The 12,895-nt window shown below is 34.1% G+C and overlaps 1 protein-coding gene across 4 annotated transcripts in view; it reads left to right on the plus strand.

The window, feature by feature from the left end:
* The window catches only part of FTO (FTO alpha-ketoglutarate dependent dioxygenase), a 260,976-nt gene that overhangs the window by 51,876 nt on the left and 196,205 nt on the right, over positions 1–12,895 (plus strand). For all 4 annotated transcript variants that reach the window (XM_035893132.1, XM_035893133.1, XM_035893135.1 and 1 more), the window contains 2 exons: positions 1,026–1,686; positions 9,814–9,957. In XM_035893132.1, coding sequence (XP_035749025.1) covers positions 1,092–1,686; positions 9,814–9,957 — 739 coding nt within the window. In that variant the 5' untranslated portion in view covers positions 1,026–1,091. The remainder of the gene's footprint in view (positions 1–1,025; positions 1,687–9,813; positions 9,958–12,895) is intronic.

Below are 12,895 nucleotides of genomic sequence, written 5' to 3' on the forward strand. Positions count from 1 at the left end.
TCTTTTATTTATATATTAATTTTAATGAAGTACATAGGAACTTAGTATTCTTAGTTAAGAACTTATTCTCTACCTTTGTCCAGTTTGCCAAACAGTCTCAGCAGTAGTTAAAGCAGATTTACAGGCAACCAATAAAAGGTGTGGTTACGTGATACTCACTTCCTTAGAAAACCAGATTAAGAAAATAAAATTATCCAATCCTTCCTGGAGTGGGAAGCGGTATTCTGCATACAAAGCAAAGTACTGCTGATTAGCAGCATCATACCTTGTGGGGAGTAGTTGCCTCCACAAACTGCTGGTTTCTGGACTCCAGCTGATACCAGAGCTGGTGTGGTTGGGGATATGGGGAGGAAAATGTTTGGAATTTTTTTTTTATCAAAAAGGGGATTTTTTTATATAAATAGGAGAGCTAATTGACATGCTTTGAGGAACATGAAAATAGAAAGGACCAGTATGTCAAGGAGTATTTTGAAGATAGAGGTGCAGTGCAGCAGAACGTTGGCCTTTTTTGAAAGCCTACATTTTCATTTTGTTATTTTTGCACTAAAAATTGTTGTTATATGAAACTATCTCAGTTTATCATGTAGCCTTCTAGAATTCTGTATATCAGAATGAGATGGTCTTTGCAACCGTAGCAAAAAGAGGAGTCACTTTGTTACTGCTCGATATTCCATTGTTTGTTTACTTAAAGGTAGAAAAGGTAGCATTATCTACAGATTCATCAGGGGAACTTATATGCCCTATTGATTTCTGCCAGAATCCTCAGATTTATTTATTTATTTACAGATTTGCCCTGGTAATACTCAGGTTACAGGCCACTGGTATATAGCCACCATTTGCGTGTTGGAATATGAAAAGTAATAAATACTGGCATCTATTTCTTCACCGCATTCTAGACTCATGCTTGATAACTTGTCAACTTTGCCTTGTCTGTTCTTGAATATATGAAGTACTTTGGTTCCTGTAAAAAGAATAGTTCTTTTACTGGTTTTGTTGTTTGTTTTTGTTTTTTTTTTTTCCTTTAGTGGAAGACCAAATACTCCAAGCTGATTTTCAGAAGATCTGATACAGTACCTGAAGAGCTCCATCAAATGGTACAAGAAGGCTTTCTGACCTTGCAAAACCATGATTGTTTCTTTCAAGATCTTGTAAGGATCAAAGGAAAAGATTTTGTTACCCCAGTGTCCCGTATATTAATTGGAAACCCAGGATGCACTTACAAGTACTTGAACACAAGATTATTTACAGTTCCTTGGCCTACCGAAGGTTATGATATAAAATATTGCAGTCCTCAAATACATGATGCTTGTAAAGCATTAATTAGACTTAATGACTACTTGCATATTGAAGCAGTCAAGGCATTACAAGGACAAAATTTGTTTGAGACCAAAGAAATTAAAGACACTACTGTAATAGATAGGGAGCAAAATTTCGCTACTTCTCTTACAGTGAAAGGGTCTGTTTCAAAAGATCAAAGCAGTTGTTGTGTACCAGAGGATGACTACATAAGTCTAAAGAACAGAACATCTTATAACTTGACTTTATTAAATTATATGGATCCACTACAAATGCGGTACTTGAAACAAGAACCTTATTTTGGAATGGGGAACATGGCAGTGAGCTGGCACCATGATGAGAATCTGGTCGAAAGGTCAACGGTTGCTGTGTACAGTTATAGCTGTGAAGGTGAGTGATGGGAGGTATGAGTTGACTAGTGATATAAATATCTTAAATCCCTGAAGCTCTTTTATGTTTCCTTGTGTGTATGCACATAAGCATACCTGCATACTAGTCTAGATTTGTCATGTGCTTCTGAATATGTTGTGGTGCTTTTTGTATTTAAGCCCTATCTTTATTGCTACTAAAACTTGTACAAAAATATACCTGTGTTTACTGCAGCCAAATTATCAGTTGTTCTCTAAGTCGATTTAAAAATTGGTATGATTAACTTCCTGACTAAGGGCCAGGAAATCAAAATCTGTCAAATACCTATTTCAGATTAACGCATGTGCATATTTTCTATCCTGTAAAATGTTTCGTTGTAGTTGAGATCACCGTCTTTATTGTGTTATTTATCATATACAGACTTGCTTCTGCTTTATGCTGATTTTACTGCTCTTCTTTCTTTGGGAAGATCATTTTAGGTTGGTTTTGTATAAAACTATTACTGTATATATTGGAAGTATACATTTTGTCTAGGCATGCTGTAGTGCTAATGCATGTTTTGCGGAGGACTTGCCAATGTTTCTGTAGTTGGGAAGGCTGGAAGTTTTCCATTAAAGACCTGCTGTCTGACAGGCTTTGCAGGCTCATCATTGTTTAAAAACCATTGAAGTGCAGTACTAGGGGGGAAAATGTGTAGTTGAAGAGTCAATAAATAATTGCATTTTTAGTTTAAAGTGCCTTTCCCATCTTTATTTAAAAACAGACATGAAGATTTTTGTTGGGGTTTTTTCCTAATAATTTTTGAACAAAGCCTTGGATTTTTTTAATGGCTTCCAGTTTTGTAAACATAGGACTAAAATTTGGACACTTGATTTGAATTGGCAAATGCTCCCTTATGTTTCATAGTTCACAACTGATTTTTAGTCCTTCCAAAAATCCTTTGAAGTTTGTTTCAAAACATGGGAAGAATTCACGTTGATTTTGGTAGGTTTTGGCTGAAGACCATGATATAAAAATAATAGCTTATACTTTCATATGCATTCTCCTGATAGTTTTGTTATTAGCTTTGAAACTATGGGTCACTTTGTTTTTTAAAGTTCAGCTGAAATCATTTTCCTGGACATGAAACATCAGCTGGCTTAGCAAACTGAATAGAAGACACTCCCTGACCAGTAGACATGTCATTTTGTTCATGAACTTTTTTTTGTCTTATTTGTTAAAGAAGTTGATATTTTATGTCCAGCAATTACATCTTTTTAGTAGTGCTGTAGATGACTTAAAATGTTACTGAAAAAATATTTAAGGAAACATAAGCATGAACTTGTAGCAATAATAGTGTGTGTGAAGTTTTATTATAATATGCTTAAAAACTTTTTACTTTGACGTAAAACTTGCTTGTGGAGGGGAAAAAATGTGAGTCCCTTTAAGTTCAGAGAGCTATAAATTATCAAAACCAAAATCTGCTATGTTTATTCAGAACTCATCACTTAATTTTTGTTTCTTCAAGTTCAGCAAGTTTGATTAAAATTATGCTGTTCAAAAACCACTGCAAATTCTATGCAAGCTTTGATTGATGAGGGTAGAAGGAAATATTTTATAAATTTAGACCAAATCTTGTTTTAATGTCTATGTAATTAATGTCGTTGCCACATGCAAGTTTTTTCATAAATACACTTAAAATTTTGTATTTTTTCCTGAAGGATTTAAAAATACACATGAAAGGTTAAAAAAGCTAAAAGCTTTCTAGTGAATAAATTGATCATTCTGTTACTCACATTTAAAAAAAACAATTTGTACTTCAAATTTTTGTATTTTTTGCAATGATTCTGAAAGTTTTTAATCAAATTGAAATTTGATTATATATCAGAGGGAGGAATCTCTTGGCAGGAGGTGGCGATATTAAAACCTCAGTGTAGCTGAAGATAGTGTAAAGGATACTTTTTTTGGGAAGAAAATTATTTATGAAGTCAGATCTAAATCTGAACAAGATTGAATTCCTCTTGATAGCTCTTGAGCATGGCTCAAGTTGGTTTCATGAACTTGAGAGGGAATTTAAAGTGCCTGGCATGGCTCCTGAGCATCACAAGGAGATGTCCTGTAGTATGCCTTTATGTGAAAACAGTTCATCATGGGATTCGGGGTGCAGTTGTCAGCGTATACGCCTAAAATGAAGCCATATTTATACTTGGACTACTTTTAAATTGGAGGAAAATGGAACCTGTTTATAGTTTATGAATACAACATTGTAATTAAAGTGACAGTATATACTTGTGTGTGTGTGTAGGTGTCCTATGTAGTGCATCCAAAAGGAGTAATGAGTCTACCTGACTTTAGAGAAATAGATAGATTGTCTTTTTGCTCTTCTGATTTCTTGTTTGTAGCTTTCAAGTGCTGGTGGTTATAAAGTTAGCAGTGATTATAATACTCTTCTTTCCAGTTCCATACTGCTTCAATATGTTGGTGCTTTCTGCCATTCACAAAGACTGTCACTATTTACTGTATCTCTTACGAAGCTCTGCATAACTGTGAAGCATGCAGAAGCTCCACATCTTTTTGAAGATTGTTGTTTAATCTTTGTAGAATCGTATCTTGACTCCTCTTCCCATTTTCCGTAAACATCTTTGCTTTTTACACCAGTATCTTTTACTAGTACTTACTCCATTAATTCATTTAGTATTGAGTTAACATTGAATTCACACTGTAGTGTATAGACTATCACAGAATCATGATATAATAAAAATTGTCAAGGTGGTTAGAAATTCTATCCCGCTACAAACGCTGAATGCCCAGCTTTTCTGGTTTTGAACAGCAGGAGCCCTAGGAGTCCATAATCTTGGATAATGGATGATGATGATGATTATTATTATTATTATTATTTATTATTATTATAATAATACAAGTCCCAGCAATATTGCCGCGTTATGGCAGCTATTTGTCAGACTGTTTAGAGATGCACAACTTGTGTTATATGGTATTCTTTTTACTTTAATTTGCATGTTATATCATTATTTGTTTGATACCTGCTTACTTGATTAAATAGTATTAAAACAGACACCACTGTAATTGAAACAACTTTATTTTCATGTTCGCTTGTTCAGTGTTTGATGCCATAATTAAAATTTGATGTTTGAAACTTTGATCAGTATTAATTGGAGTAGAAACAGTTTTTAATATGCCAGGAAAGAAATTTGAGAGCCAGCCTAAAGATACTGGAACAAGCTGATATTCTAATTAGTATCACTGTTTATTTTCTTGTTTCCAGTGTCAAACTGTTTCAAAGAAGCTTCAAACAAGGTACATTTCTAAAAACAAAACAAGATAGATGTTTTGCTTATTGCTCATCTGAATAGTATTTGCTTTTATTTACATTAAAATAAAATGCATTACATTAGCTTAAAAGAAGGTTATCAAGTGATAAGAATAGACCCTCACAAAAGTTTGGGGAATTTCAGTTTTATGTGTATGCTGCATGAAAGTGCTTGAGTGGTAGCCATGGTGCATATGCAGACTGAACACATGGTGGAATGTGTGTTCAATTGTACTGTCACTAACACTATTTGGACTTCATTTACTTTTCAGAATTTACCACAGAACAGGAATTCCAAATTTTGACCAATTTAGCATTTTTAATAACACAGTAGCTTACAAATATCCTATCACATGAGAGCATTAAGGTAAAAAACTTGTTCAGGTTTTTAATATAGTAAGCTAATAACCCATTTTTATTTCCTGCTCTATTTATAAAAGGGAATTGCAATCCAAATACTGGTGGAATAAGGGTATTTTCAAAAATTGGATTTTATCCATGAAAATTTCCTAATGAACAGTTTTCCCTCAGGTCTTTTTTAAGTTTTGTAGGAACTTTTATTGCTTAGCAGAGCACTGGTTGGTTCTAAAGATGTTCTTTGAAGTAGAGATTTGTTTCAGTTACCAACTTAAAGGAGATGGAGAATAATGGAGTCACTGCAAGTGTCCATCTTTCTCTTGCCTGGATTTCCCACAAACTATGTTTACCTTAGATAAATAGTTTTCTGCAGTCTTTGCGGTATCTTGTTTGTCTTCTTGCTGTAAGGCCTACTTGCTGTATAAATCTCTTGAAGCACTGAACTCTGTGTGCTGACAAAGTAACGTTGACAGGTTTAATGTTAAACTTAGTTGCAGTAATGACTGACTTTTTGAGGGAACTTTTAATGCTTGTTTCTTTGGTAAAATGCTGTTTGTATTTTTCATGCTGTGATGTTAGAAGCAATATCCTAACGCTAAATCTAATAACTGCTATTTCATTTCTACAGTAATTGCGACTAAACATAACTGAGATTCACTACATGTTTGCTTCCTTACTAGGTTAAAACAAAAAATCCTGAAACTGCAACAGTTGTTCAGAATTTAAGTCAATCTAAATTTGTAGATGACCAATAATCCTGTTTATGTAGGGCTTAATGGATAAAAGTCATGGAGTAGACATTTATACAGGATGAGAACAATTATGTTAAATGATTTCTAACGTCAATAATGTAGTAGAAATATTGCTTGTTGAAAGAATAGAAATGGCATGTAGAAAAATATATATTACTTCAGAAATGAATATGTGAGTGAAATGTAACTTGATTATGTGAAATCTGTAACTTGTAGGTTCTGGCCAGTTGGAAATGCTTTCTGAGAGAATCACAAATTTTTAATGATCCAATTATTACTCTTATAATAATAGATTTGAATTCTTTTTTTCTAAAAAGAACTCATAATTTGAATTAGCTGCTGTGAGGTTTGTTTGTTTTTTTTAACCATGCTCTCGCTGATTTGATCAAATAAAGTTTCTCATTCAAGAACGAAGGGATGACAGAATATTCTCTCTTCCTATTTTAGTGCTTTTGTTCTTGATATAATTGGTCACAGTATTCCAAATATGACTTGACAAGAACAATGTTGGCAAATCTTCCAGTTTTTGTTTGTGTGAATGTCAGTTGCAAGCAAAAGTTAAAATGTTAGTACAGTTTAATTAACCTCTTATGCTATAGCTTTTCAGTAATAAGGCAGAAGAAGTCACTCTGGGTAGATACTCATTCTTTCCCACCAGCTGCTGAAAAGCGAAGCATGCTCTGCTTTTTTCACTTCTTGCATATAACATACACAAATTGCTATGGAAGACAATAATAATGTATTTCATTAATTGCTGAACATGTGCCCAAATTCTTTTAAATTCTGGAAAAATCAATCAAACTGTAAAATAAAAATTCTTTTTTTTCTGTATCTATATAACAATCATCCATTGGATTTAATGATAAAGTAGAAGTTTACAGTCTTGCTTGTTTTTAGCAATGTGTTGGCAGTGATTTTGTAGTCTAAGAAATTATGTTTGATTTAAGATTACATTTAGGATATAGTTTGGCATTACAGTTTGACTTGAATAGAGAACATTTAGGTTTCAGAGTGTCAAAAACCTCTCAAACTCTTCTTGAAGATTTTGGTGCTGAATAGCAAACAAACCTTTCAAGGCTACTTTTACTTTCTCTGTTGTGGAACAATAACCAAACTAGATCCAGGAAAACAAGTTTCATGTTGTTCTGAACTTGACCATGGTCCAAACCTCATAAGATCAGGTCTTAGAGCTGGAACATCTCTGAAATTCTTGCTGTCTAGTTAGACATATAATGCTGTGGCCAATTTTCTGCAGCTACGTTCTCTCTTTCATGTTTCTACCTTAATTACAGCTTTGGGGTATTGGTGTTGTGTTGTGGTAAGCTTGTTACCTGGTTGCACCATTTCATTTGGGATGCAAGCATAAAGGTTTCTTGCAGGCCAAATTCTATAAATCTTTAATGAACAGTATTCAAATTTGCAGATAGTTTTATTATATTTCTGGTAAATACTGCTACATTTGACCATTTTTATGTGGTGTACTCCAAAATAAATACTGTTCTTAAGGTGCTGTGTATGTGCAAAATCCACATGATTTACTCTCAGATACCTATGGTTTAGATGCATCCAAATGTTCTCACTTATATGGGAACTGTAATGGTATAGAGCATTCAGTCATCCTTGAGGTGTGACATAAAGAATTTAATAACAACTTTTTATGTGAAAGTTTGTTGATGCTACCTAGAGATATACCACAATGTTAAGGTGTCTTTTTTTTTTTTTTCTTGCTCTGACTTTCACAATAGCTTGCATTTAAAAGCTAGTAGCAGCTTGCTTCCATTTGTTACCATAATAACATGGTAGGAGCAATCGGTTTCAATTGCTGGTGATAATTATAAGGTGCAATAATTGAGAATATAAAGAAAAGGAGACTGTGAGCTACATTTGAACTCTGTACTTAAGCAATAAAAAATTTATCAAACTGCAAAAAATAAGTCATTTTAACGAGCACATTCCAAAGGTGCTGGATTTATGAGGAGACCCCAGGAAACTTTGATTGAAATTGCTGTCTCTGATTGTAGTTCTATATTTTATTGGTGCCATATTGTGAACAGTGCTGCTGCCAAAGTGAATGGGAAAGCAGCATAACAGAGAGAGTTAACCCAGAAAGGTTACTTCTTTTTATAATATCCATGATGTATTGCATTAAAAATGCCTTGAAAGCCGTCCTATTTGCAGTTTTCAGAAAACATTTTTCTTAAATTAAGTTACGATTTATCTGAACAGGTCAGAAAATATGAAAGCCCCTTGAAGACTTTCGTATTGATTTTTCTGAGTATTTGCTAGCTCTTGTTTTCTCATTTGTGTGTTCCTTGATAGAAAGGCCTAGAGCTGGTCCTGAGCCAAAGCTTCAGCTGGATGAGAACTATTGACAGTGGAGGGACGGAATTACAGGGACTGAATTTACACTAGGAATTTTAACTGAGAACTTTAGATTGGCTTTTTAAAAGGTTTTGGGGCTCTGCTTCCTGAATTTAGGCAATATTTAATTGACATAGAAAGTTAAGACAATTTATTAATTATTAAAAGCCATTCCCAACTAAACAAACATTCAGTAACCATGTGAGATGAATGACATGAATATTTTGAAAGTGTGAGTTCAAGGTCACTTTTTATGTGTGCATATTATAATAAGAGTTATAGATCTTTATGTTAGTATTTTTATTATAGAATTAAATGAAGACAAAAGTTTTAAGAAGTATTACACGAAAGCACATTTGAAATGGACAGTGGAATGGACACGCGCAGTTACTAACTTATAAGCAATAATTAGGCATGCTACATAGTTGATGATTTCTAACTGTCCACTGCCATCCTGTGCCAACTGCTTATTAAAACTTCATCCTCCCTCTGTCAAAATGCTCTGTTACTTTAGCCATAAAACTGTTGTACCATAGCTCCCAAATACCTTGTTATAAATGCTGACTATATCTTTCAATTTATACTGCAGTGAAGTAAGCTTATGAAAATAGTTCTGAGGGATTAAGCTCTAAATACTATTTCTATGCAGTGGATTATTTTTTCCCCAAGCTCAACACATTCATGTTGCTTAATGATAAGAAGACTGTTGCGATAAATGTATTGAAGCTTCGTTGGCTCTTGCACATGTCATTGAGCATGTTTGACTAATAATTTTGAGAAAAGAACGACAGATATGATTCCAAGATTCATTTAACTTTGGTCTAAGTTCATCTTACTTTGCCTTAGTTTATGATTTGGTGAAATTGCAAGTATGTAAACAAATTAAAATTGTTTATAACATGCTTTGGCAGTTTATTGCTTGAAATTCTTTCAGAACTTATCTATTTTCATATCAGTGGTGCTGCATTTTTTCTTTTTTCTTCTATGCTTATAGTTTTACTAATGTAAAAAAGAATGAAGATTAAGTAAAACTTCTATTACATGTACTTGAGAGCTTGAGAAAAACTTGAGTCAGTTACAGATTTTGCCTTGATTTGCTTTTAGTGTGTAGTTAAGATGAAGTTTTCATCTTAGTAAAGTTGGTTGCAAAAAAATCTTGATCTCATATGGCTTTTTTTTATTTACCTAGTACATACTTTTGAATTTGGAGATGGTGATTATACCAAATGTAGATTATAGAAAATTTAAGCCTATTAAGGTTGTACCAATGTGGGATAGCATTAAGTGTGTATTGTTAGACCAAATTCTGTATTTTATGGTTCTCACCTTGTCTGTCATCTTTGTGGTGTTTTTCCCCCTCTTTCTTTAAAGGTTCAGCTGTGGAAGGAAACAATGAAGAAAAACTGAAGGGAAGAGACCCAGCTGTTTGGCACGTAGGCTTGAAGGTAGCATGGGACATAGAGACACCTGGATTAGTAGTGCCACTTCACCAAGGAGACTTCTACTTGATGCTTGGTAATTTTCAAGGGCTGAGTAGGTGAACTTTCTGTTGAAAGCAGAGCAAACGACACTTATTTTAATATAGATTATCATACCTTCCTTTCAGTTAGGACTTCCCTTATTTAGAAAGACAAGAAATCTGGCTAGAGTATATCATAAATTCCTCCTACCCTATCCACTTCCACTGTATTTTGGAGAACTTTGATGTTTCTTTCGCTTCACAGCTAAGAAAGGAAATATTCTTTCTGAGCCTTTTCTGCCTTCTGTTGTGCAGTCAGAATTGCAAGTCCAGGTCAGGCTTCAGGCCATAAGCAGGATTTCCCCAAATCTTGTGAGAAGTTAAGCTCTATCTATCCTATCCTTGTATTTGTAGATGCGGATTCCTTTTTCTATTCTTAAGGCAGTTGTATTGAGTGACTATGAGCATCTCTGTATTATATTCAATTAAAAAATTCCTGTTCTTGAGTTTGACTGATAGAGTGGCTACATATTATGTAAGCTGTGACTGTAGCAGTCTTAAAGTTTTCTGGTACTGTGGTTGTTGAAGTTTCAACCATTATGCCAATCCGTGGATGTTTTATTGGTCACCAGTTTTAGACATGACACTTCTCTCCAGCTACACTTTTCCATGTGTATATTCAGACGTGATTTTCTAGTAGTGGGATCATACTAAGATTTCAATGAATAGAGCTGTCATACTCCCAAGTGAGTCTCAATGTCTCAAGTGTAGAGGATTAAAAAAAGAAAATTTAAATAGAGTTAGTTACGTGGGCAGCTGAGCTCACACACTAAGGTTTTTTTGTTGAAAGAAATGAGGCAAGAACTATGGCTAAGGTTTGTTTACACAAAATCTGTTGCTTTCACTTTTGGCTTGTGTTTCTCTTGTTGTTTTTGTTTAAATAAATTTTTTTACAAATCTCACAACTCAAAACATGAGCAGTGCTTCTGACATCACCATGTTTGCCTGTTTAGTGACTAGGCTTGACAGACATCATCTCTGAAGATTGAGAGCACTTGCATTGTTCTGTGTTTCAGGCTTGGAAGGTAGACATCATAGAACATCCCTAAAATGACCTGTCACACCGCTGATGTGTTTGGTGAACAGCCTTTTCACTTTTACCTTTCACTTTATCTTCCAACAAATTTGAAAACAGTTTACTCACTACAAGCGATACATTTGTGGGCAGTCTTAAAAAACCTATACCATTCCTTGTTCTTAGTTACCTCATCAAATCCATTGTGCTCTCATCAGTGAAGTATCTTGTGTACAAGAACTGGACTGTGTGCTTTTAAGTATGTTTAGATAGGAACAGATCAAGTGTTAAGATGTGATATCCTTTGGCACAGTGCTGTGGATGTGCATCCCTTTTCTGTATTTGTGAGGATGTAGAGTAGCAGCCTGGAGGGAAACTGAGATTTTTTAGATTAAAATGAAGTTTAAGTCGCAGCTAAACATTCCTAGAAAGGGAATTATTAATCCATTTTTGTGCAATAGCTGTTTTGGCATCAAGTAAACTTATCTAATCCGTCCTGGCTGGAAAGTTTGTGCAACCACAGCAACAGATTCAGAAGGCAAGTAATAAAAGACAGGGTCTAACTTCAGTATTTTTACTGCAAAATGCTGTAGATTGTAGTTGACTGAGTTACCAGATTATAAGGATGTTTTTTATTCCCTGATGGAATTTAATTACAGTAACTAAAGTATTAATCAGGGATGCTATATGAAGGGTGGGTCAGAATGTTAGTTTAACACGTAATATCATGATTGTGTTTAGATGGAAACAAAGAATATATTAAACATTCTTTTGAAGATGATGTGTAAATCACTTTCTTATAAATACTCTGTGGAGAGCTCCAGGGTTGAGCTCTGTAGACCAGGTGTTTGATAATGTCTTCTGCATTTCCACAGCCTTTATTTTTTTTTCTCAATTACTTTAAAAAAAAGTATCATTTTATACAGACCAAGAGAGTATTCTCAAACTAGCCCTTTTATTAGGTGTCTGTGTACAGCAGAACTACCTGTATCATTTTCACTTGAAGTGAAATACAATATAAGTGGATGTATACAGTTTTAGTGTATTTTTTACTGTTGAGATTTTTTTAAACTGACTTTTAAGAGGAGGCGTCTTGAGGATGTCATCTAAAAGGTAAAGTGTGAAAACTTTGTATAAAAAGTAACTTGTCAATGAAGAAGCCAGTTTTAGACTCATTTATCTTATGCCTTTATACATCATATGTTCTAGAAACTCATTTCAGTAAGCAGGGTCTTCCTGCTGGCATTGTTTTAAAAGCAATGGCAGCGCTATGCAAGGCATCTAGAAAATACAACGTTAAGAGTACTGCAGTGCTGTTGATATACAGGGACTGATTGGTAGGACTGTGTGCTATTTCTGACTACCATGGACGCATCCAACACTAGCAAAACCACTTGGCCACTCTGCAGGTCTGGTCTCCTGATTGTTGAAATGCTATTGTGCTTACTGCTTTATATGAATGTCGTAAAACACTGAAATGTCAAATTTGGTATGTTGCTTATATCTAAAAAGTCAGGTCCTATCAACTCCTGTACCTGTAATACCCCAACTGTTTCCTAATATTGTGCATGTGAGTCTTAGATAAGAAAATGTGGTAAATTAATATTTCTACAGTAACTTGTAAATCCTGATCAATGGGTATATCAAAGTAACAGAAAGAGTGGGCATGGTTTTTAGCATTTCTAGTAAATGTTTAGTAATGTTTATGTTCCTCTTTTCACTGGCTCTGTAAAATGTTTTTGGTTATTTTGGGTAGAGTTTTAGTAAAATGCTGTCTTAAAATATAATTTTACACCTGCATTCTCAGCAGTCTTCAGATGAAATCATAAGCCATAATTTAAATGTATGTTAGTACTAAACATTAGGTGATCAAATCCATCCTTCAAGTAAGCTATGTCAATAATATAAATACATTTTGT

This window comes from Egretta garzetta, unplaced genomic scaffold (assembly GCF_000687185.1).
Source record: "Egretta garzetta isolate BGI_Z169 unplaced genomic scaffold, ASM68718v1 scaffold314, whole genome shotgun sequence".
In the NCBI taxonomy this organism is placed as follows: domain Eukaryota; kingdom Metazoa; phylum Chordata; class Aves; order Pelecaniformes; family Ardeidae; genus Egretta; species Egretta garzetta.